Genomic DNA, 20916 nt, shown 5'->3' with positions numbered 1-20916 from the left:
CACTATGTTGTGACGGACAATGATCGTGATGCTGTGAAGGTGAGCGACTCTCAGTGGCGAGCAATTAAGAGTCTTCTCAATGCTGGTGTTCTCAACGAACTGAAGAAGTTAAGCGGTATGTCTTCTATTCCTTTTTGGATCATGGATACAGGTGCTTCTCATCATTTAACTGGGAGATTAGATCTGTTAACGGATGTTAAAGACATGTTGCCTGTGGGAATTATATTAGCTGATGGTAGAGAACGAGTATCTATCAAAGAAGGGTCTATACGACTTGGGCCGAATCTGATCTTGCGATCTGTTTACTATGTTAAAGGGTTTCAATCTGATTTGATCTCTCTTGCTCAGTTAATGGATGAGAATCGGTGTGTAGTACAGTTGGCTGATCATTTCCTTGTTGTTTAGGATCGTACTACGAGGACGGTGACGGGAGTTGGTAGACGTATGGGAGGGACCTTCCACTTTAGGAGTATGGAGTTTGCTGCATCGGTAGTGATTAGAGATGAGAAGTCTTTTGAGCTTTGGCACAATAGGATGGGTCATCCTGCAGCTAAAGTAGTTGGTCTACTTCCTGTAGTTTCTAATGTCATTCCTTCTGCAATTTCGAATAAAGCGTGTGATGTATGTCTCCGCGCTAAACAAACAAGAAGAAGTTTTCCAATTAGTGAGAATAAAACAACAAGGATTTTCGATTTGGTTCATTGTGATTTATGGGGTCCTTATAAGACTCCAACTTATTCCGGAGCCCGTTATTTTTTAACCATTGTCGATGATTATTCACGTGGTGTGTGGATTCACTTGTTGAATGAAAAATCAGAGGCTCCTACGCATCTCAAACAGTTCATTGCAATGACTGCACGACAATTTGACAAGCCTGTTCGAATGATCATGAGTGATAATGGATCTGAGTTTCTTTGCTTGGGAGAGTTCTTTAAGCAACAAGGCATCCTACACAAAACGTCTTGTGTCGGGACACCTCAACAAAACGGGAGGGTTGAGAGGAAGCACCGTCACATTCTGAATATCGCTAGAGCTTTACGATTTCAAGCAAATTTGCCAATCGAATTTTGGGGAGAATGCGTTTTAACGGCTGGTTATTTAATCAATCGCACACCAAGTTCAGTTTTACAGGGAGTCACACCATATGAACGAATCTATAACTCCAAGCCTTCTTATGAGCATTTGCGTGTCTTCGGCAGCCTGTGTTATGCTCATGACCAATCCCACAAAGGAGACAAATTTGCGGCTCGTAGTCGCCGGAGTGTGTTCATGGGGTATCCTTATGGGAAGAAAGGTTGGCGTCTATATGATCTCGCAAAACAAGAATTTTTTGTTTCCCGAGATGTCATCTTCTGTGAAACTGAATTTCCATATCGCTCCCTCACGACGGTTGCAGACGACGACGAAGAAGTGTTTCCTTTGTCGAGTTTATTTCACGAAGAAGAAGAAGACTTATTGGGTCTGTCTCATAGTTCACTCAATTCAGACATTGATAATGGGCCTACACCAAGCCCAGTTCCACATGTTTCTTCACCAGGCCCAGTTCTTACTGAACCTGCAATTGCCCCCGATGAACGTGTAACACCGCAACCCGCAACTACGGGTCTTCACGATGACTCCACTGCACCGGTAGTCGAACCACCTCCTAGAGCACCTCGTCCGCCGGTGGTTCCGGTTCCCACACCGGTTGTGTCAGATCCGGTCGTTGCTCCTACATTGGGTTGTGGGCAACGCCAGAAAACCCAATCTGTCAAATTAAAGGATTTTGTGGTAAGTACCACTTCGAAGGCGACGACTTCTCAAAGTTCATCCACGTCTGAGTATCCAATTGCTAATTACGTCAATTGTGAGCGGTTTTCTCCTCAACATCAGGCATATTTGGCAAAGATAACTTCAGGTGTGGAACCTAAATCGTTTAAAGAGGCCATGGAAGATGAACGCTGGAACAATGCTATGTCTAGCGAAATTGATGCTCAAGAACGGAATCATTCATGGGATGTGGGTGATTTACCACCAGGAAAAAAAGCAATTGGCTGTAAATGGGTGTATAAACTCAAATATCGATCTGATGGGACCTTAGAGAGACACAAAGCGCGACTTGTTGCTCTTGGCAATAAACAAACAGAGGGTGAGGATTATGGCGAGACGTTTGCGCCAGTGGCAAAGATGGGTACTGTTCGACTATTTTTGGACACTGCAGTGAAACGAAACTGGGAGGTCCATCAGATGGATGTGTACAACGCTTTTCTTCATGGGGACCTCGAAGAAGAGATTTATATGAAACTCCCTCCTGGCTTCAAAGCTTATGACCCAAAGAAGGTATGTCGTCTTCGCAAGTCCATATACGGTTTAAAGTAGAGTCCTCGGTGCTGGTTTGAGAAACTATCAACGGCTTTGAAAAAATTTGGTTTCGAACAGAGCTTGTCAGATTACTCGCTGTTTACAATGGATAAAGACGGTGAACAACTTCATGTTTTAGTCTACGTTGACGATCTTATCATCACCGGCAGCACCATGACAGTGATGCAAGCCTTCAAAGACTACTTATCTACATGTTTCCACATGAAGGATTTAGGACCCTTGAAGTATTTTCTGGGCATTGAAGTGGCACGCAGTCCCTCTGGGATGTACCTTTGTCAGCGAAAATATGCCCTTGATATCATCTCGGATTTATGCTTACTTGGTGCTAAACCGGTGGCATTTCCTCTTGAGTCGAATAACAAGCTAGCATTGTCGGCCTCACCTTATCTACCACATCCAGCAAAGTATCGACGGTTGATCGGCCGTTTAATCTACTTAGCTGTCACGCGACCAGACTTGGCATATTGTGTTCATTTCCTTGCTCAGTTCATGCAGAAGCCAAGGGAAGATCATTGGGAGGCTGCTCTCCGAGTCGTTAAGTATCTGAAAACCAATCCTGGCCAAGGTATTTTGCTGCGTGCAGCTGGTTCTTTTCAGTTCACAGGTAGGTGTGATAGTGACTACTCCGGCTGTCCGTTAACAAGACGTTCCGTCACTGGTTATTTCATTCAACTGGGTGGCTCTCCGATATCATGGAAAACGAAGAAACAAAAGACAGTCAGTCGATCCTCGGCAGAGGCCGAATATAGGGCAATGGCACACATTACTCAAGAGTTGATATGGCTGAAGCGAATTCTATTGTCTCTTGGAGTTAAGCATGACGGCTCCATGCTTGTTCGTTGTGATAGCGAAGCAGCTATTCACATCGCCACAAACCCCGTCTTCCATGAACGGACTAAACACGTCGAAGTGGATTGCCATTTTGTTCGGAATGAAGTCTTAACCAAGAACATCCGCCTTCTTCATGTTGGTACTGGGTCGCAGCTTGCAGACATACTTACAAAACCATTGGGCACTCAAGACTACGCTCAGTTCTGTGTCAAGCTGGGCATACAAGATTTGCATGCTCCAACTTGAGGGAGGGTATCAGTGAAACCTTGGGCATCACGTTACGTCTTCAAGAATCAAGTCACACGATATGGAAATATATGATTACGATACGCTAATAACTGTAATTGATTGTAATTAATGTGTAGGAGATTTTCTCTGTAGTACATAAGGGATGATTATGCATTCCACAATAATATAGAGAAACATTCTTTTGATCGTGTCTCCTCTTTCATATGGACCAAATGCCACTCCCACACACCCACCCAACAAAGTGACAAACTCATTAATCTAATAGACTAATACTTACTTAAACATCCACACAATATAATGAAGATTTATTAATACATGTTGATACATACACATACAAAACTCTTTTTTCTTTTAATAAAATAAACGAGTTAATTTTAGTGATCTTTACATGGGAAAAAAAAATGATAAAGCCTTAAAGAGAGGGAGTGCCACTACCCTACATCGCACATGCATTTCGTTTGGTATTTTGCTTTATGTGTAAAGTTGTTGTATTTAAACAAAATTTCAACAATATTTACGAAATGATTGCACTGAATACAAAATCCAAAGTTTTAGTTTTCGGCCCCTCTCTTTTCCCTTGTCAGTCCACTAAACGACCACTAGAAGTCATAAATGGGTTTCTCCAATAGTAACGTGACATGTCATCATTCATCCCATTTGAATCTACCTCTCTCCTCCATTACACCACCAACGTATCGGCCTTTATATGACTACTAGCTATATGAGTTTATGACGCATACGATACAAGTTTGTTTTTCTTAAACAATTTTAGATATGAACCAAGCATATTTTAACTCCTACCAGGAAGGCAAGAAGAAACTACTAACTAAGATTGAACCCTAAACGTGATGGGAAACTATCGTTAAAGATACCCCTATTACTAATACTACCCACAGTCCCACATTATGATCTTTGTAAGTATATATGTATTTCCATAAACATCGCTTTTTACGTCACAACTCACAATATTGTCCTGCCTCTTAATAATTCCATAACCAGTCTTCTACTCTTCTGCGAGCCAGTTAATTATAACATATTATTTCCATTAGGCTTCTGTTGAAAATTAAATTATATTTTTCTTGGTTGCTTTCACGAATTCTTTATCATGCACTACAAGTCTACAACAATAATAATTCCCCGAGTGAACAAAACAAATGCAAATAGACAATACGACGCCGTCCAACTAAAAACTGCTACATTCGAAAAACGACGCCGTTTATTAACTGCTACGTCTTCCCGATACCTCTCTGTCCCTTTTATTTTTATATATATCTTCGTCTACTTCCCTTCCAATATTCTCTCTACAAATTCATAATTTTATCCTCCTCAGACTCTGTAGCTTTGTGAATACGAGAAGAAAGACTGAGGAGAGATCAAAACCTATTCGTCTGGTTATGGCGTCTCTGATCTCGGATAATGAACCGCCGACGAGTACTACTACAGATCTCGTTCGGAGGAAGAAGAAGAAGAAGAAGAGATCCTCTGATTCCTCCGCCGCATCGTCTCGCACAACCGCAGCTTCCGTCTCCGGTGAGAGCCACACGCGATGGAGATCCGAGAAGCAGCAACGGATCTACTCAGCCAAGCTGATCCAAGCGCTGCAACAAGTCCGCCTCAACTCTTCCGCCGCGGCGACATCGTCTCCCACGGCTCAGAAACGAGGCAGAGCCGTCCGTGAAGCCGCGGACCGAGCTCTCGCCGTTTCCGCTCGCGGAAGAACGCTATGGAGCAGAGCGATCTTAGCTAATCGGATCAAACTGAAATTTCGTAAACAGAAACGTCCGAGAGCGCCGACGACGGCGATCCCGGCCATGATGAGCACCAACAACAACAGATGGAGGAAACGAAGAGTCTCGGCGGTGGTGACATTGAATAAGAAGAGTATACCGGCTGTAAACAGGAAAGTTCGAGTTCTAGGCCGGTTAGTTCCGGGTTGTGGAAAAGAATCAGTACCGGTGATTCTAGAAGAAGCAACGGATTACATTCAGGCTCTGGAGATGCAAGTCAGAGCCATGAACTCTTTAGCTGAGCTTCTCTCCAGCTACGGTTCAGGCTCAGCACCTCCTCCGCCGATTTGATGAAGGTTAAATTCGTCATTTTCCCAATATTCATCCCTTTCCTCTTGTCTCTCTCTGTACAACCAAAACTTTCATATAAATAGAAGATTCGGTTTGAGTATATATCATCTGTCCCAACTGTTGATTTCTTCTCCGCTGTAACTATAAGGTTAGTAGTGGTTTTGAACTGATTAAATAGATTAATTATCCCAATTTCACGATCCTCAGCTCATATAATAATACAGTAGTATATGATTCATCAAGTCTTTTAGTCGTTACCATTAAGCTTCAGAATCGTAGTGGATTGAAATTGACGTCTACGTATATTGCAGTTAGTGGGGAAAATGGGTCTTTTAAATTTTAAATAAACTAATATGGAAACTTTGATGTGCTTTTAATATGGCATCTTTACTAGTTAACTACCATATATATGAAATTTAACCCCAAACAGTAAAGTGTAAAGAAAATAATTTCCCATTGATGAAATGGGTTAGACACTTGTAGTTTTTGATTATGGTAAGCATGTGTTGATGCAATAATTAGAGANCGCAGCTTCCATCTCCGGTGAGAGCCACACGCGATGGAGATCCGAGAAGCAGCAACGGATCTACTCAGCCAAGCTGATCCAAGCGCTGCAACAAGTCCGCCTCAACTCTTCCGCCGCGGCGACATCGTCTCCCACGGCTCAGAAACGAGGCAGAGCCGTCCGTGAAGCCGCGGACCGAGCTCTCGCCGTTTCCGCTCGCGGAAGAACGCTATGGAGCAGAGCGATCTTAGCTAATCGGATCAAACTGAAATTTCGTAAACAGAAACGTCCGAGAGCGCCGACGACGGCGATCCCGGCCATGATGAGCACCAACAACAACAGATGGAGGAAACGAAGAGTCTCGGCGGTGGTGACATTGAATAAGAAGAGTATACCGGCTGTAAACAGGAAAGTTCGAGTTCTAGGCCGGTTAGTTCCGGGTTGTGGAAAAGAATCAGTACCGGTGATTCTAGAAGAAGCAACGGATTACATTCAGGCTCTGGAGATGCAAGTCAGAGCCATGAACTCTTTAGCTGAGCTTCTCTCCAGCTACGGTTCAGGCTCAGCACCTCCTCCGCCGATTTGATGAAGGTTAAATTCGTCATTTTCCCAATATTCATCCCTTTCCTCTTGTCTCTCTCTGTACAACCAAAACTTTCATATAAATAGAAGATTCGGTTTGAGTATATATCATCTGTCCCAACTGTTGATTTCTTCTCCGCTGTAACTATAAGGTTAGTAGTGGTTTTGAACTGATTAAATAGATTAATTATCCCAATTTCACGATCCTCAGCTCATATAATAATACAGTAGTATATGATTCATCAAGTCTTTTAGTCGTTACCATTAAGCTTCAGAATCGTAGTGGATTGAAATTGACGTCTACGTATATTGCAGTTAGTGGGGAAAATGGGTCTTTTAAATTTTAAATAAACTAATATGGAAACTTTGATGTGCTTTTAATATGGCATCTTTACTAGTTAACTACCATATATATGAAATTTAACCCCAAACAGTAAAGTGTAAAGAAAATAATTTCCCATTGATGAAATGGGTTAGACACTTGTAGTTTTTGATTATGGTAAGCATGTGTTGATGCAATAATTAGAGAATGAAATCATACAATCAAATGCATTGAATTCAATCATGAGATGATATATCTGTCTCACTCAATCATCCACTCCCTTTCTCATATTTGACACTTTTAGGTTGTTTGTCTTCTTTTCCCTTTTTTCTTTGTTTTTTTTTATAACTTATTTCACACGAAACAAAAAAAAAAAAGGAAAATCTTTACTAATTCTTCGGTTCTTCCCTGCCAATATAATAAATAAGTTGTTTCGAACACTAATCTGCAATTCTGGATGTACGTTCTTAAGTATTCGTCACCAAACAAAAATTTTACGAACCTATATGGACTAACCATGATTGATTCATTAGCTTCGTATGGTAGGGATATGACCCCAAAAAGAAAAGGGGAAAAAAAAACTAAAAAAGAGAGAGTGACCCTAGATTAGTTATTACGAATAATTGTTGTTGTCTATATTTTACAATTTTTGAGGATGAACACTGGAGTATGACTAAGCGACAACAAGAGAGAAGTGACAAAAGCAAAATTATTTGAATTAAATATGGAGAGAAGTGACCTTATAAAAGGTATGAGGAGGCACATGGGAGTGGCCATGCGTTGTCCTCTTCTTTCTCTTCAAGCCTCCTCCTCTATTAACTTGCATTGTTTAACTCTTTTGTGACAAACCACTACTAGAATAAAAGATCGCAGTACTATTGTTGAGAGGTTTGGGTTCAAAATTGGAGACGTTAAGAGGGAGCCCTAATTAGGAACCTTTATGAGACAAGAAAACGAAACGGGCAGGTTCCGCATGCAAACAAAAGACAAGACTCACACTCTTGATCTCTTGCCGTGATAAACCTCGTGTCATGGCGAGCCCAAACTACGTACGATCAAGGAGCCTCAATATTCCCCACAAACAATCTTTATATTTGTATTTTATCCATAGCAGACACTCTACTATGTTTCTCCTAGTCTTCACGGGGGAAAATTCCACGACAAAAGGAAGACTTGAATATATATATCTCCATATACCATTTTGCGCAACTTGGCCATCACGAGAAAAGGAGATCATTCCATATCTATATGTTGCCGCTTTTGTGTCCTTTAGACGCGGCTTTTGCTAGATATTTGATCCCTTCCCCTTCTTCATCACTACTTGTTTGGTAAAAGCTAGCACTTCATATATAATTCCTTCACGAGACAATGCTTCTGCGTTAGAAAACTCATCAATGCTTTTAGACGAGGCTGAGATTGAACAGGTTTTTTGAGTGAAGAAGAAGCCACTCGTGTTGCAAAATCACTTTCTTCCGGGAGAGACTCCATTTGAGGAATACTATTTTGCAAAATCTTGTTGCAAAAATTTCGATTTCATTTTTTAATAGTTTGATTATATACTAAATTTGTATCATAACCGCCAATTTTTTATTTCATGTTTTTATTGTGTATGTATAACTCACACACGTCAAAAATTAAATTCGAGTTAAGTACGCTCGACACTATCTATCTAGTGTTAATTACAAAATTAATTTTTGAGTCAAAAACATCATTTTATTTGGAATATATAATATCGTCAACGAATCAATAGGACAAAAGATATCCAAACGTGTTCCGGAATCCAGAATTATCTAAAGGTTATGGATAAGTAAGATATTCACAAAATATTTCATTTGTATATCTATCAAATAATTCCGGAAACAGATCTAATCTAAGAATGAAGAATAGTAACAAGAAATAAATAAGATCGGTGGCAATCCAATCCCTAATAATTATGCGCAAGCCAAGGAACACGCTTCGTGACAACTGTGAAAACCTCGTCATAATAAGATAAGATAAAGATAAACAGCGAGGTTGAGAGTGACGACGACAAGTGATCGATCGATCGAGCCAAAGAAACAAGAAAAAAAAATGGCGAAACAAGAAGACGTATCGGTGGTCCCGATCTTCACATCCCTTGAGCCTGTCTACGGCGATGGATCTCTGCTCCAAGACGCTACACAACGATTCGATGTTTTGATGGCTAGTTTCAACCAAACCTTCGGTGCTTCTCCCCAACTCTTCGCTCGCTCTCCTGGTATGAATCATTTTCCTGAACAATTTTGGAGAGATTCGTTGACTTATGATTAATTTGGTTTCTAGCTAATTAATTATCGTAGAGTTGGAGGATGAGATCAGAGATTGCGAAATTGATGGTGAAAGGTGTTTTTTTAAAAAAAAAAAATTATTTGTGTGTGTGTGTGTGTGTAGGAAGAGTGAATTTGATAGGAGAGCACATAGACTATGAAGGATACTCTGTGTTACCAATGGCTATTCGTCAGGATACAATTATGGCAATTCGGATATCTGAAGATCAAAAGCAGCAGCTTCGGATTGCAAATGTTAATGATAAGTACTCTATGTGTACTTATCCTGCTGATCCTGACCAGGTTCTTCCTCTTTTATTACATTACAGCTGTAATGTCGAATTTGCTGTAAAAATTATGTCTGTTTTTTCACACTATAGAGATGAGATCTTGGACTGTTAGAATACCACTGCCTTTCTTATCATATATGCTAAATTTTGCAGGAAATTGACTTGAAGAATCACAAATGGGGCCATTACTTCATTTGCGCGTAAGGGGTTTCGTTTTGGTGCTCTAGTGTCCCATTAGCAACTGAGATATCTCACCTTTTTTTTTTTTTTGAGGTTTCTTATGATTTTTTTTTCGATTCTTACAGGTACAAAGGTTTCCATGAGTATGCAAAGTCAAAAGGTGTGAATCTTGGTTCACCAGTTGGACTTGATGTGCTTGTTGATGGAATTGTTCCTACAGGTATAGTTTCCCAATTAATGAGATTGCATCATGATACTTACGGAACAGGAAAGTTTTATTTGAAACTTTAACTTGATTGTCTTGATGTAGGTTCTGGGTTGTCAAGCTCTGCTGCATTCGTTTGCTCAGCAACTATTGCTATTATGGCTGTCTTTGGGCAAAACTTTGAAAAGGTACCTTACTCAATCGTGCTCTATGCATGGCTTTTCACACATCTCTTTTTGATTATTGAAATCTCCAAGTCCTCTCTTCCTTTCAGAAAGAACTTGCACAGCTTACATGTGACTGTGAACGACATATTGGAACACAGTCTGGTGGGATGGACCAGGTCAGAAATTTTCTCGAATAATCCATGATTTGTTTACCTTCTCTGACTCTGATTGATCAATTTTTAATCATTTCCACAGGCAATATCTATCATGGCTAAAACTGGATTTGCTGAGCTTATTGACTTCAACCCAGTCCGGGTAACTGATGTGAAACTCCCTGATGGAGGGAGTTTTGTAATTGCTCATTCTCTTGCAGAGTCGAAGAAGGCCGTCACGGCTGCTACGAATTACAATAACAGGGTCGTTGAATGTCGACTTGCTTCTGTAAGTCATAGTGTATAACTTTTCTGCTGCAATATCTTTGACTTTGTTTGGTAATATGATTCTCTCTACCATGTGGCTTTGTAGATCATTCTTGGTGTTAAGCTCGGAATGGAACCAAAAGAAGCCATATCAAAAGTTAAGACTCTCTCTGATGTGGAGGGATTATGTGTGTCATTTGCTGGTGATCGTGGGTCATCTGATCCTCTTCTTGCTGTTAAGGTACTCATCAATCAGTCTCTGCCAAAACAGACGGCTTGATGTTAATATATCTCTAAATCTATTTAGTTGATATCTAAAAAGATATTTGGAGTTTTATGCGTTCTTTTCTATGCTGTAGGAATATCTAAAAGAAGAACCATACACGGCTGAGGAGATTGAGAAAGTCCTGGAAGAGGAATTACCATCAATCTTGAATAATGATCCAACATCTTTGGCTGTACTCAATGCTGCCACACATTTCAAATTGCATCAGGTAAAGTATAAATGTACAAACCCTGTGGAATATTGTTTTCATTTTTGTCCCTGAGTCATAACAATAATGGTATGATTACGATCATCAACAGAGAGCTGCACACGTTTATTCAGAAGCCCGGAGGGTTCATGGTTTCAAGGACACAGTCTATTCAAGCTTAAGGTGAGACCGTTTTTTCCCATGAAACTTCTGATTAAATATCTTCACCGGAACCTTAATACTTTGAAACATAAACTGCGTGCAGTGACGAAGAGAAGTTAAAGAAACTCGGTGATCTCATGAATGAAAGCCATCACAGCTGCAGTGTCCTGTACGAGTGCAGGTGCATAAACTCAAAGATCAAATGTTCAGAGTGAAACCAGTGAATGTGTGAAAGAGGATTTTGATTTTGAGTTTCATGAAATCGTGCAGTTGCCCCGAGCTAGAAGAACTGGTTGAAGTTTGCAGGGAGAATGGAGCACTTGGAGCAAGACTGACTGGAGCTGGATGGGGAGGTTGCGCAGTGGCATTGGTTAAGGAATCTGGTGTTACTCAATTCATCGCCGCAGTCAAGGTAATAAATAAATAGCTTCCTTATGGTTTTAGGACAGTAATGTTATTGTCATGTTTTTGGGAGTAAAAGAATGGAATTGTGGTATTCCATTTACAGGAGAAATACTACACGAAGAGAGTAGAGAAAGGAGTTGTGAAGGAAGAAGATATGGAGCTTTACCTATTTGCCTCCAAGCCTTCAAGTGGTGCTGCCATCTTCAACCTCTAAACACATATCTCCCTCTCTTATTAATTTTATTCAATCTGAATTGTTTGCAATTGTACCACTTCCCAACTTCACTTCGTATACATATTTTTTTAATAATATGTTCCGTCTGAAATCAATTGACAACCTTTTTTCTTTCACAATTGTTTACACGTTATTTTAGTAATTTATCAAATAATGCAATATATAATCACTTGACTCAAGTGATATATACGGTGAGACTAAAGGCATGTTATACTGAATCTGTTGACGGGAAGTTGCACGTGATACCTTGCACTAGGAGATGTGTGGCTGCTTACAGTTCCAAGGAAACTAGATGGGAACAGGTTGATCCGGTGATGGGTGCTTTTATGTGTAAAAATGCTTATTGCTAGATCGATAATGTTTTGTACTCTGCTTTCACCGGATGGCTCAGATGGTATGACACTCAGGTACTTGGAGAAGCTTCATGGGTTTGCCACGACGTTTCTTCCATCATGGTTGTTCTCAGATAAGATTGGCTAATTGTCGTGGAAAGATAGCTGCGCTTGAAAGACGCAGTAGTTGTGAAATTTGGGGGATCGTTTAGTGGCTTGATCATGTGCTTACAGTCCCTATAGATTCTCATTTAGTCAAAGCTCTTGCTGTTACTGTTTGATGAATATGAACATCTTTCTTCTTTTTTTGGTAAAGTTGTTGTCTTTTGAGGATGTCTGTGTACTTTTGGTATCTGCAACTGTGTTGTTGTCTCTTGTTTCACTTCTAATCATGTCATGTCAAAGGAAACTAACTGAGAAACTATGTCAGGAGACATTTTACAAAATTAGAAAGTGAAAAGTCAAACTAGTTTCTTCCTGCAAACATTACATCTCTACTCACAGGCACACACACTTATCGGCCAAAAGCTCAAAATTAAAGACAGAAATAAAAAGAGTGTAAAGACAACCATCATTACTAACACAACCTAACATTGAACCTCCATACCCTCAGCCTCTTTGTTATCCATCTTCTTATACCCAACCACATAGCTGGGCATATGCTTTGAGTAAACCGGTACATTCTTGCAATGCTGCTTATCTTCCGGGATTCTGATTCTCCAACAAGTCCTTGTCACCTTGCTTCTGTTGTTGCTAGCACAATCTCCATTCAAAGGCAGCTGGGATGCTTTCACAACCGATAAATGGATTCTACCAACTGGTACCTGGAAGCTTCCACTGTTAAGATTCGTCAGAAAGGTTTTCTCCACATATTCAATGTCTGAAACATTTATGGTTCTGAGCTGTAAATGTAATCCCCAGTAAAACACAATGTTTGGCTGCTTCGCATAGGTTTCGACATTCTCTGTTGGGTTTGGGTCGCAAATGCCATAGACTCCCTCTATCTGCATTAAAGATCATATGTGGCATAAAGCAAAGGCCATACTGTAAGACAGACCCACAGAACAGGCAGAGTGTTTTGTAAGATGTCATACTGAAAGAGTTGAACCAAAGATGGAAGTGCGTACCTTGAGCATAAGACAACGGAAACGTGACTTAACCCAACCAACCCAATTACTGAGATCTTCCTGATTAGCAGCTGAGAGGTGTATCTTGATGAACCACGTGTATGTGTTTACATATGGATAGGGCTCAAACAAATTCTTCCAACTGAAGTTAAGCTTTGAGTAATCCTGAAATTTGTCATCGTAAGTGTGTGAGATAGACCAAAAAACATCATAAAAGGACTCGGACTACCACATAAAACCTCAGGGAAGATCCAAAGACTTAAAAAACCATAGCCAAACAGGATATAACCCTACAGAGAAACCACTACTTGGTTAGGTGGAACGGTGAGAAAGTAAGACTTTAACCTTTGTCAAATGATGCCCTCGTAGAAACTCTGCCATTGTCTTGTAAAATGTGCTTCTTGTTATGTTGGAGTTGCAGAATTGATGTGGACCGCAGGGCAATTGGATGGGCATTAAGCCTGGAGGAGACCCAGTAGGTAGATAAGCATCCTCTAGCAGCACCACCGGTGTAGGCCATGGCCAATGAGCAAATATGTTGAAGAAATTTGCCAGAAGGGAACTTAGTGTAGCGTTCGGTTCATATCCACAAACAAATGCAGCAAGAACAGCCAGATGAACTCCCCCTAGGAATCCATTCAACTGAAACAAGTTAAAAACAAACTCAATTAAACAAGTTATGAGCAATGGTTGATATTAATTTATATCACACTTACGTTACCGTATACACCTCGCCTTTTTGCCCATAATTTGACACACCGCAGCAATGATTGGAATAGCTAAAATAAGAAGAAGATTACTCAATAAAATAGAAGTTAGACATGGTCTATATATCAGTAACGCTGGAGGAATCAATTAAGAATCACTCTGTTACCTCTAAGGAAGGCACTAATCGAAGTATGCATTTATTTGCGCGAACTCCAGACAAGCTTTTCCAACTTGTCTCATCAATATCCCTCAAGAAGAAAGGATTAAGCACATCTACATTCTGAAGTGCTCGCAAATTTTGAATAAGATTTATATTAAAAAGCCATCTAGTGTGTAAGTAAAGCAACAGGGACTTAGAAAGTTGTGAGAACCAACATGTGGAATGGTTAATACTCTAAGCTGAGCATATGGAAGATCAACCAAGATCCCATCAAACTTAAAGCGGATCAGAGGAACTTTTGCATCTTTAACACAAAGAAGCTCGGAAACTTCTAATCTAGTTTTCAACATATCACGCAAACCGATGAAAAAATCCTCCTGTGTACCAATAAGAGAGAACAATCTCAAATTTACGGAAACAAAAAAAAATTAAGAATCATTCAACAAAGGATGCCAAACTCACAGCCAAAGAGGCAAAGAAAGGACCAATGCAGAGAGCGTCAATGTCTGATTCAGAACCATAAACCTGGCCGATGTCAAGAAAGACAATAGCAGTTAGCTAACGTAGTTACATATGATAAGTTCTAAAGGTTGAATTCATTACAGAGTACTCGTTACTAAAACAAGGGATTGGGAGAAAGAATAATAGAAAGATAAAAAAAAATCACCCCAAGACCGTAAGAGCCGTAAGCAAGAATGGTGGCGTTGGTGGCGTCAACATGATGTTGAGAAAGACGGCGTTCCCAGGCTACATTCTTAAGCCATCTCTCCACTATCTGTTCATTGAACTCAGAGACATCAATCAATCACTGTTCAACTCAAGAAACAAAACAAAAAAAACAAAGACTTAATTAAAAAAAAAATCGAATGTACCGTACCCCTCGTAGCTTACTAATAACAACTCTACGTTTCTCCTCGTCTTTATAAGACGGAATGATTCCTTCGTTAGCCATAAGCTACACCACACAAGAGAAAGATAAAAGGCAAAGATGACCAGACAGAACCCAATGAATTGAATATATGATGATCACTTTGACACGAAATAGGCAAAAACCCTAGTAATTTTTTTACCTGACGAAGCGAAATCGAGCGTTCATCTTCTAATTCAGACATAGAAGGAGGAAAACCTAGGGACAAAAGAGACCAGAGCCGTTACGTGAGAAAGAAGAAAGGGTTTATCGGAGAAAAGGCGAAATCAGCGTTTAGTATAGAAAAAAAAAAATCAAATAAAACGCGAGGACGGTGACGAAAGGGCGGCAGTGACGACTTGGACAATTTTTTTGCGGTTTGCAATTTACACAAACGAAAAAAACTCAGAAAGAGAGAAGAAGATTATGCCGGGAAAAAACTAACCTATATTTCTCCCACCTCCCTTGATCATTTTCCAGGAATGTCAGATTTTCTTGCCTTGTTTCCCGAGAAAATCTTGGGAGAAAAAAAGAAATCACGAAGAAGCAAAATTTGGTGAATACGAAGATCTCTTTGTTTTGAACTTTGTTATATATGAAACGAAACGACTAAAAGAATTGCCTAATTCCAGCGTTACTATATAGTTTCAGTCCCATCAACTTCTTGACACGTGGTATATATGTTTTAATTCTTTTATATTCTGTATATTTTTAAAACTATAACTTCTGGTTTACAATGTCGCTAGTAATACAACAAAACACCACACGAAAATAGAGTCATATTTTCCTGCGTTTCAAAATTGCGGTTTGTTTGATAAATAAATATAGTTTATGCTTCACAGAGAACGTTTCTGGTCTTTAGATCGAACAGATTCTTCAGAAAATCCGCTGTGTTTGGAGGTATCTTTGCCGGTCGTGGTGCCATGAAGTTGACAATCTTCTCATTAACATTATACCTGTTTCGTTTTTTCACACACAAATGATTCAAAAAGATAGAAAAAAAGACTTGAAAACTACTGTATGTGTGTTGTATTTATTATTATACCTGATCTTTCTGCTCTTAGAGGCATGCCGATCCACACGTTTCCTTTTCTTCGTCTGAAACTTCTTCATTGCATAGTAAGCCGCTTCTGCCATTGGAAAATAGAGCTTTTCAGTATATACCATAGACTGTCTTTACGGGAAACCAGAAACTACAAATCAAGTTCCAAGTTGTTGGATATAACAATCTAATCATTCCGACACCGAGATGAATACCTGAGGAAGCTGGATCGATGGTCTCAATGAACTCCTTCAGTAACTGCTGATAGAATTCAACATCTTCTATAAGTTCAGGGTCTCCTTCAAGTTGTCTTTCCTGAACAAGAAAGAGAGTAACACATGTTAGACAATTGGCCTAATAAAGATAATCAATAAGACTGATACAATTGACTTGGTTAGAGAAAATTGTAACTCTACCTCTTCTTGATTTGGTTCCATGGCTTCCCCAGGGACCTGTGGATGGAAATTTCAAGATTAGAACTTACTGAAGAGAAGCTGATCTTGGATGCTTTTCTTATCAACGAAATAAAACTTACAGTGCCAAATACAGCAACAGTAGATCTTGACTGTTGCATTTGTTTGATCATTCTACTTGGATCCCTCATGTATGAAGCCACCTGTTCACTAACATTCTGTTTTTTTTTTATATATATATAGAAAAAATGGTCAAGTTAGATTCCTGGTTAAAGGCGTGGAGCTGGTTAAAGGTTTATGGGGTTTGTTGTCTATACCTGGTTAAAGGCGTGGAGCTTTCCTTTAATAGCAGCTGCACCGCTTGTGACTTGTGTTCTTCTCTGCCATTTGTCCACAGCTTTGTTTCGGAATACAGACATTCTACATGGCAAAGACCAGTTTTGTGTTAGCAATGAAAATTTAAATCATAATCAGTTCAGACTGATTTCCGAATGAAGTCAATCAAGTTTTTTACTAAATTGAAATCTTTTGCTTGTGACAGGACAAGAGCTTTTAAGTTGTACAGTTAGGCTTGAATACCTTTTCTGTAACTCAGCTATTTGTTGCCATTCATCACTATCTTCTGTATCTGATTTATTGGATTCTGCACTAGCTGTTCCTGACCAGATAGAAAAACAGCGATATTATAAATTGACCCTTGCTTATACTGAAAATAATTATGTTTTCTGTATTATAAAATAAGGCATACTACTATTCACTTGTTGTAGATCAACCGAGGGGTTCTTCTCAAGCAAAGCCTGCAAAAATAATTATTTTGGATAAAAAGAGTAAACCAAAGGTGGCGGAGAGACAAAACACATTAATTAAGTGACAGTATACAGTTACTACTGAATCTCAAGCCTAGGCATACATACCTCTAGCAACTCCAAGAGGGAGTCTAATGTCTTCTTAGATGAAGTAACTAGATCTGTATATGCTGTCGAGACATTCTCATCATCTTCCGAACAAAACGACGATTTCACAGGCTCCTGAAGAGGAGGATTAGCTTATGTCATAAGCATGAAGGAAACAAACAACCATAAATAGAAGAAGAAGAAGAGACTATAGCGTACCTGTGGCAATCTGTTTGAACTAATAAATGGTTTCTGAAGTAAGAATCTGAACTCCAGAGTTTTATCCCAAAGAGCCTTCACATAGAAATGAAATTGAATTGTCTCTTAAACAGGAATTCGCTATAGATTAACTATAGAGAATACATGTGCAACTGCATGCATTTGATTTCTTCTAGTAGACTAATTCACAAACTGTAGAAAAAAATGTCATACCTTCTGGTTCTTCACGGCTTGACCTTTAACAGCATCCTCGCCCTTATCACGCTTCAGATTCCTCAATATATCCCTGTACCAAAAGGAACCAAGTTATTCAACAAAGATGATTCTTTTTTTTGGCCTCATTTTAGTATCTGACATAAATCCAATTGCTTGAATAAATTTGAAGCTACTTCGCCAACACTACTCTTTGATAAGACTATCTCTCTACCACTTCTAGAAACAAATTAGAAGAATTCACTAATGACAGTCTTGAGAAAATATTACCAAGTTCAAAAATGGAATTTTACCTACTGTGCTTGTGAACGAAGCTCCTTGAACTCTTTCGCAAGCTCTTCCATCTCAGCATCTTCATTGTCTGTCATCATCGCCGCTCTCACTTTCTATATCAATTCCATCTTCAAATTCCTCGCTTTCTCCTTCGTCATCATCCTCACTATCATCCTCTATCTCATCAGATAATTCATAATCGCTTTTGACCTGTGTAAATAAATAGAATCCCCAAACAATAAATTCACCTACACAGCCATCTAAAAATAACATAAACCAGACGAAAGCAAGCAACAACAAACTATTATACCTTAACGTTTTCTTCTTGGTCGCTTATGTCTTCCGACTCACTGTCATCACAAAGTCTTGCTCTTTTAGAGCTCTTTGATGATCCCCCAGCCATTTTTTTCAAACACTCTTTAAATAACGAAAAACTAAAATTAACTGAGGGAGGAGAAACTGTTAAAGTGATATCTTCGAGACTGGGATTGAGAAGGAACTCTTCTGATAAAACGAAATTAGGGTTTTTGATGTTTTGGGTCTTGGCCTCTTGGGCCCTATGGCATATGTTATATGTTCTCGGCCTGTTAACTTGCAATTTTCTCCTTAGTTTTTTAGTTTTAATCACCGGTTTATTCTTTAACCAAAATATAATTAAATTAACCGGTTAATTTACCTTTTAAAACAACATAACATAAGCCAAGTCACCAGTGTATTCGAGTATCGGTTCGGCGGCTTCAGATCGAATAACTTTTCTCGATGGTCATTTTCTTCTATCGTCTTCAACTTTTTGTCGTCGGTCAATGAAAACAAACCACAGTACTGTCTTCTTCAATGTTAAGTTCCTATCTTCGTTACTAACGTAGCAAAATGATTGAAAGACTCTTCAAGCAATTGTGCAAGAACTAGCTAACTTTTATATAAGCTACATTTTGATCATCAAATAATGTATAACCAAATAAAGTGTCTTTAAAACAGACTAATAGATTTAATAGACTTAGTATACACACTATCTGTTAGAGACTACTACGTACGGCCTACGGGTGAGACTAATTAGAAATTCACAAAGTCAATATAATATACATGGATCCTAAAAATTCAATTAATACTATATGAATATGGACAGAGTACCTAAGCTACAATCTAATGTCGGTGAATATTATTAAAGTTTCAATTTTCTTACTCGAAAATGATTGCAATGTTAATAAACTTCTTGTTACGGCATGTAACTAAATAAAGTCTGCCTAATTAAAGAAACGCGTCTTTGACAAACAATATGAATACAGACGTCGACATACATTATAGCACAGCCTCGTCATTATTATAAATGTTTGATACGAACACAAATAATTGCTTATACGAAGAAAAAGAAAAAAATATGTATATGACCATGACTCCTGTTAGGTTATTAGACGTTGGTTCATACGATACACTTCACCATTGAGGATGGTGATCCGAAATCAATCATTCACTAGTCTTTTTAGTACTAATATTTAGAGTACAATGATGAGATAAGGTTTGAAAGTTGAAACATTACATGTCTCACAAAAATGTGAGAAATAATAAAAAAAACGTATATAAATCTCAGCATCACCACTCAAAATTACATCCAAAAATATATATGTCCTTCTTGATTATTGGAATCTATACGTACTGTAATCGATAAAAATTGAGAATCAAAATGTATGATCCAGCGAGTGTAAAACAAAATATGTCTCTTTATTTTTATCCCTGAACTTGTCTCGTTCTAAAGTTCTAACTAATAGCTAGGACACAAATCTAATAAAACGTGTAGTATTGGTTGTTAAAATCCTCACTACACAAATTATATTTTTGTAACCATGCAAGCATTCCCTTTCTATCGATGGCCCCTTGATTTCGATAGAAGAGCATAAAATCCCAAAACCGTATTTTTCATAAGTAATATATTCTTTTTTTTCTTCTTCATTCTAATTTATAATTAAATTTGTCGGTTAGTAATTTTTTTTGTTCTGGAGGAGAATCAAAAAAATTGATTAAAATGTATAGAGAGAGAGAGAGAGCTTAAAAGCTTACTAAACCGTTCAAAAACACACAGTTCGTTCACTCGTTCCTATCTGTGAGTTGTTGTTACTACTTTTCTTATAATTAGGATTCAGCTCTATCTATCTCTATACTCATACTTGATTCTTTGGTTCATCATTGCTTTTGTCTTTCTATTTGTTCGATTTATCAGGCGAGATCTACCAGATCTGGTTCTGGAGCGAAGCTAAATTGCTCGCAAATTTATTACAGTTTCTTTGGAATCCGACGAATTAATCCCGTTTTGATCGTTGTTGCTTCTCTGATCGGGAATGACGATTTCAAGCCCTGTTACACCTGGGCTAGTACGTCTTTATTAGCTATTTTTGTTGTTGTTGTTCTCAGCTTTTTTTTCTTCATTTGTTTGATTATTAGATCTCGCTTGATCTAAGGTTCTTCTTCTGAGTTTGTTTTGGTAGTGAAGTGATACTGAGAGTGATTTGTTTGGGAAATTGCAGATGTCGGTAGTGCTTGGGATTGTGCCGGTGATCGTCGCTTGGCTATACTCCGAGTATCTCCACTATGCCAAACACTCCGTCTCCGCCAAAGCGTATGTTGATACAAACGTTTCTTTTTTTGAAGTGATTAATGAACTTTTTGCTTTGAGTTTTGTATTTTGATATTTTGTCTGTGTGTTGTTAGTAGGCACTCTGATGTCAATTTGGTGGAAATTGCTAAAGACTTTGTTAAAGAAGATGACAAAGCTCTTTTGATTGAAGATGGAGGTGGTCTTCAGTCTACTTCTCCTAGAGCCAAGGCCCTTTCCACACATTCTCCTCTCATCAGGTTCCTTTTCTTCTTCAGTCTTTTTTTTTTTTT

The 20916-nt window shown here is 38.8% G+C and overlaps 5 protein-coding genes and 1 pseudogene across 6 annotated transcripts in view; 4 read left to right on the top strand and 2 right to left on the bottom strand.

The window, feature by feature from the left end:
- Window positions 4708-5711, top strand: LOC104764354 (transcription factor bHLH148-like). The gene has a single exon (XM_010487873.2). It carries the CDS (start codon window positions 4836-4838, stop codon window positions 5517-5519), a length of 684 nt encoding a protein of 227 aa, XP_010486175.1. The 5' UTR covers window positions 4708-4835; the 3' UTR covers window positions 5520-5711.
- LOC104767363 (transcription factor bHLH148-like) lies at window positions 5984-6802 on the top strand. Its single transcript, XM_010491398.1, has 2 exons — window positions 5984-5987; window positions 6042-6802. Exons 1-2 carry the CDS (start codon window positions 5984-5986, stop codon window positions 6608-6610), a joined length of 573 nt encoding a protein of 190 aa, XP_010489700.1. The 3' UTR covers window positions 6611-6802.
- On the top strand, window positions 8754-11865 carry LOC104764353 (galactokinase). The gene is made up of 13 exons (XM_010487871.2): window positions 8754-9164; window positions 9338-9516; window positions 9657-9703; window positions 9809-9903; window positions 9994-10076; window positions 10163-10231; window positions 10311-10496; window positions 10581-10715; window positions 10834-10968; window positions 11060-11130; window positions 11213-11290; window positions 11380-11521; window positions 11618-11865. Exons 1-13 carry the CDS (start codon window positions 8999-9001, stop codon window positions 11726-11728), a joined length of 1497 nt encoding a protein of 498 aa, XP_010486173.1. The 5' UTR covers window positions 8754-8998; the 3' UTR covers window positions 11729-11865.
- LOC104764352 (nuclear poly(A) polymerase 3-like) lies at window positions 12669-14878 on the bottom strand (the record flags this gene model as incomplete). Its single annotated transcript, XM_019240787.1, has 8 exons — window positions 12669-13085; window positions 13209-13373; window positions 13554-13850; window positions 13925-13987; window positions 14083-14196; window positions 14292-14453; window positions 14539-14601; window positions 14744-14878. Coding segments are annotated over 8 exons (1416 nt in total), but the record flags the coding sequence as incomplete, so codon positions are not given.
- Window positions 15665-18498, bottom strand: LOC104764350 (annotated as a pseudogene).
- Window positions 20028-20916, top strand: part of LOC104764349 (protein REDUCED WALL ACETYLATION 2) — a 4181-nt gene continuing 3292 nt past the window's right edge. The window contains exons 1-4 of one of the 2 annotated variants that reach the window (XM_010487865.2): window positions 20028-20134; window positions 20252-20402; window positions 20556-20647; window positions 20743-20883. In XM_010487865.2, the coding sequence (XP_010486167.1) occupies window positions 20370-20402; window positions 20556-20647; window positions 20743-20883 (266 nt within the window). In that variant the 5' untranslated portion in view covers window positions 20028-20134; window positions 20252-20369. Of the gene's footprint in view, window positions 20135-20251; window positions 20403-20555; window positions 20648-20739; window positions 20884-20916 lie in introns of both variants that reach the window. The other variant, XM_010487863.2, reaches the window with a different exon arrangement.

The sequence above is a fragment of the Camelina sativa genome, chromosome 19, assembly GCF_000633955.1.
Source record: "Camelina sativa cultivar DH55 chromosome 19, Cs, whole genome shotgun sequence".
Lineage (NCBI taxonomy): Eukaryota > Viridiplantae > Streptophyta > Magnoliopsida > Brassicales > Brassicaceae > Camelina > Camelina sativa.
This window is presented reverse-complemented; position numbering and strand designations above follow the sequence as displayed.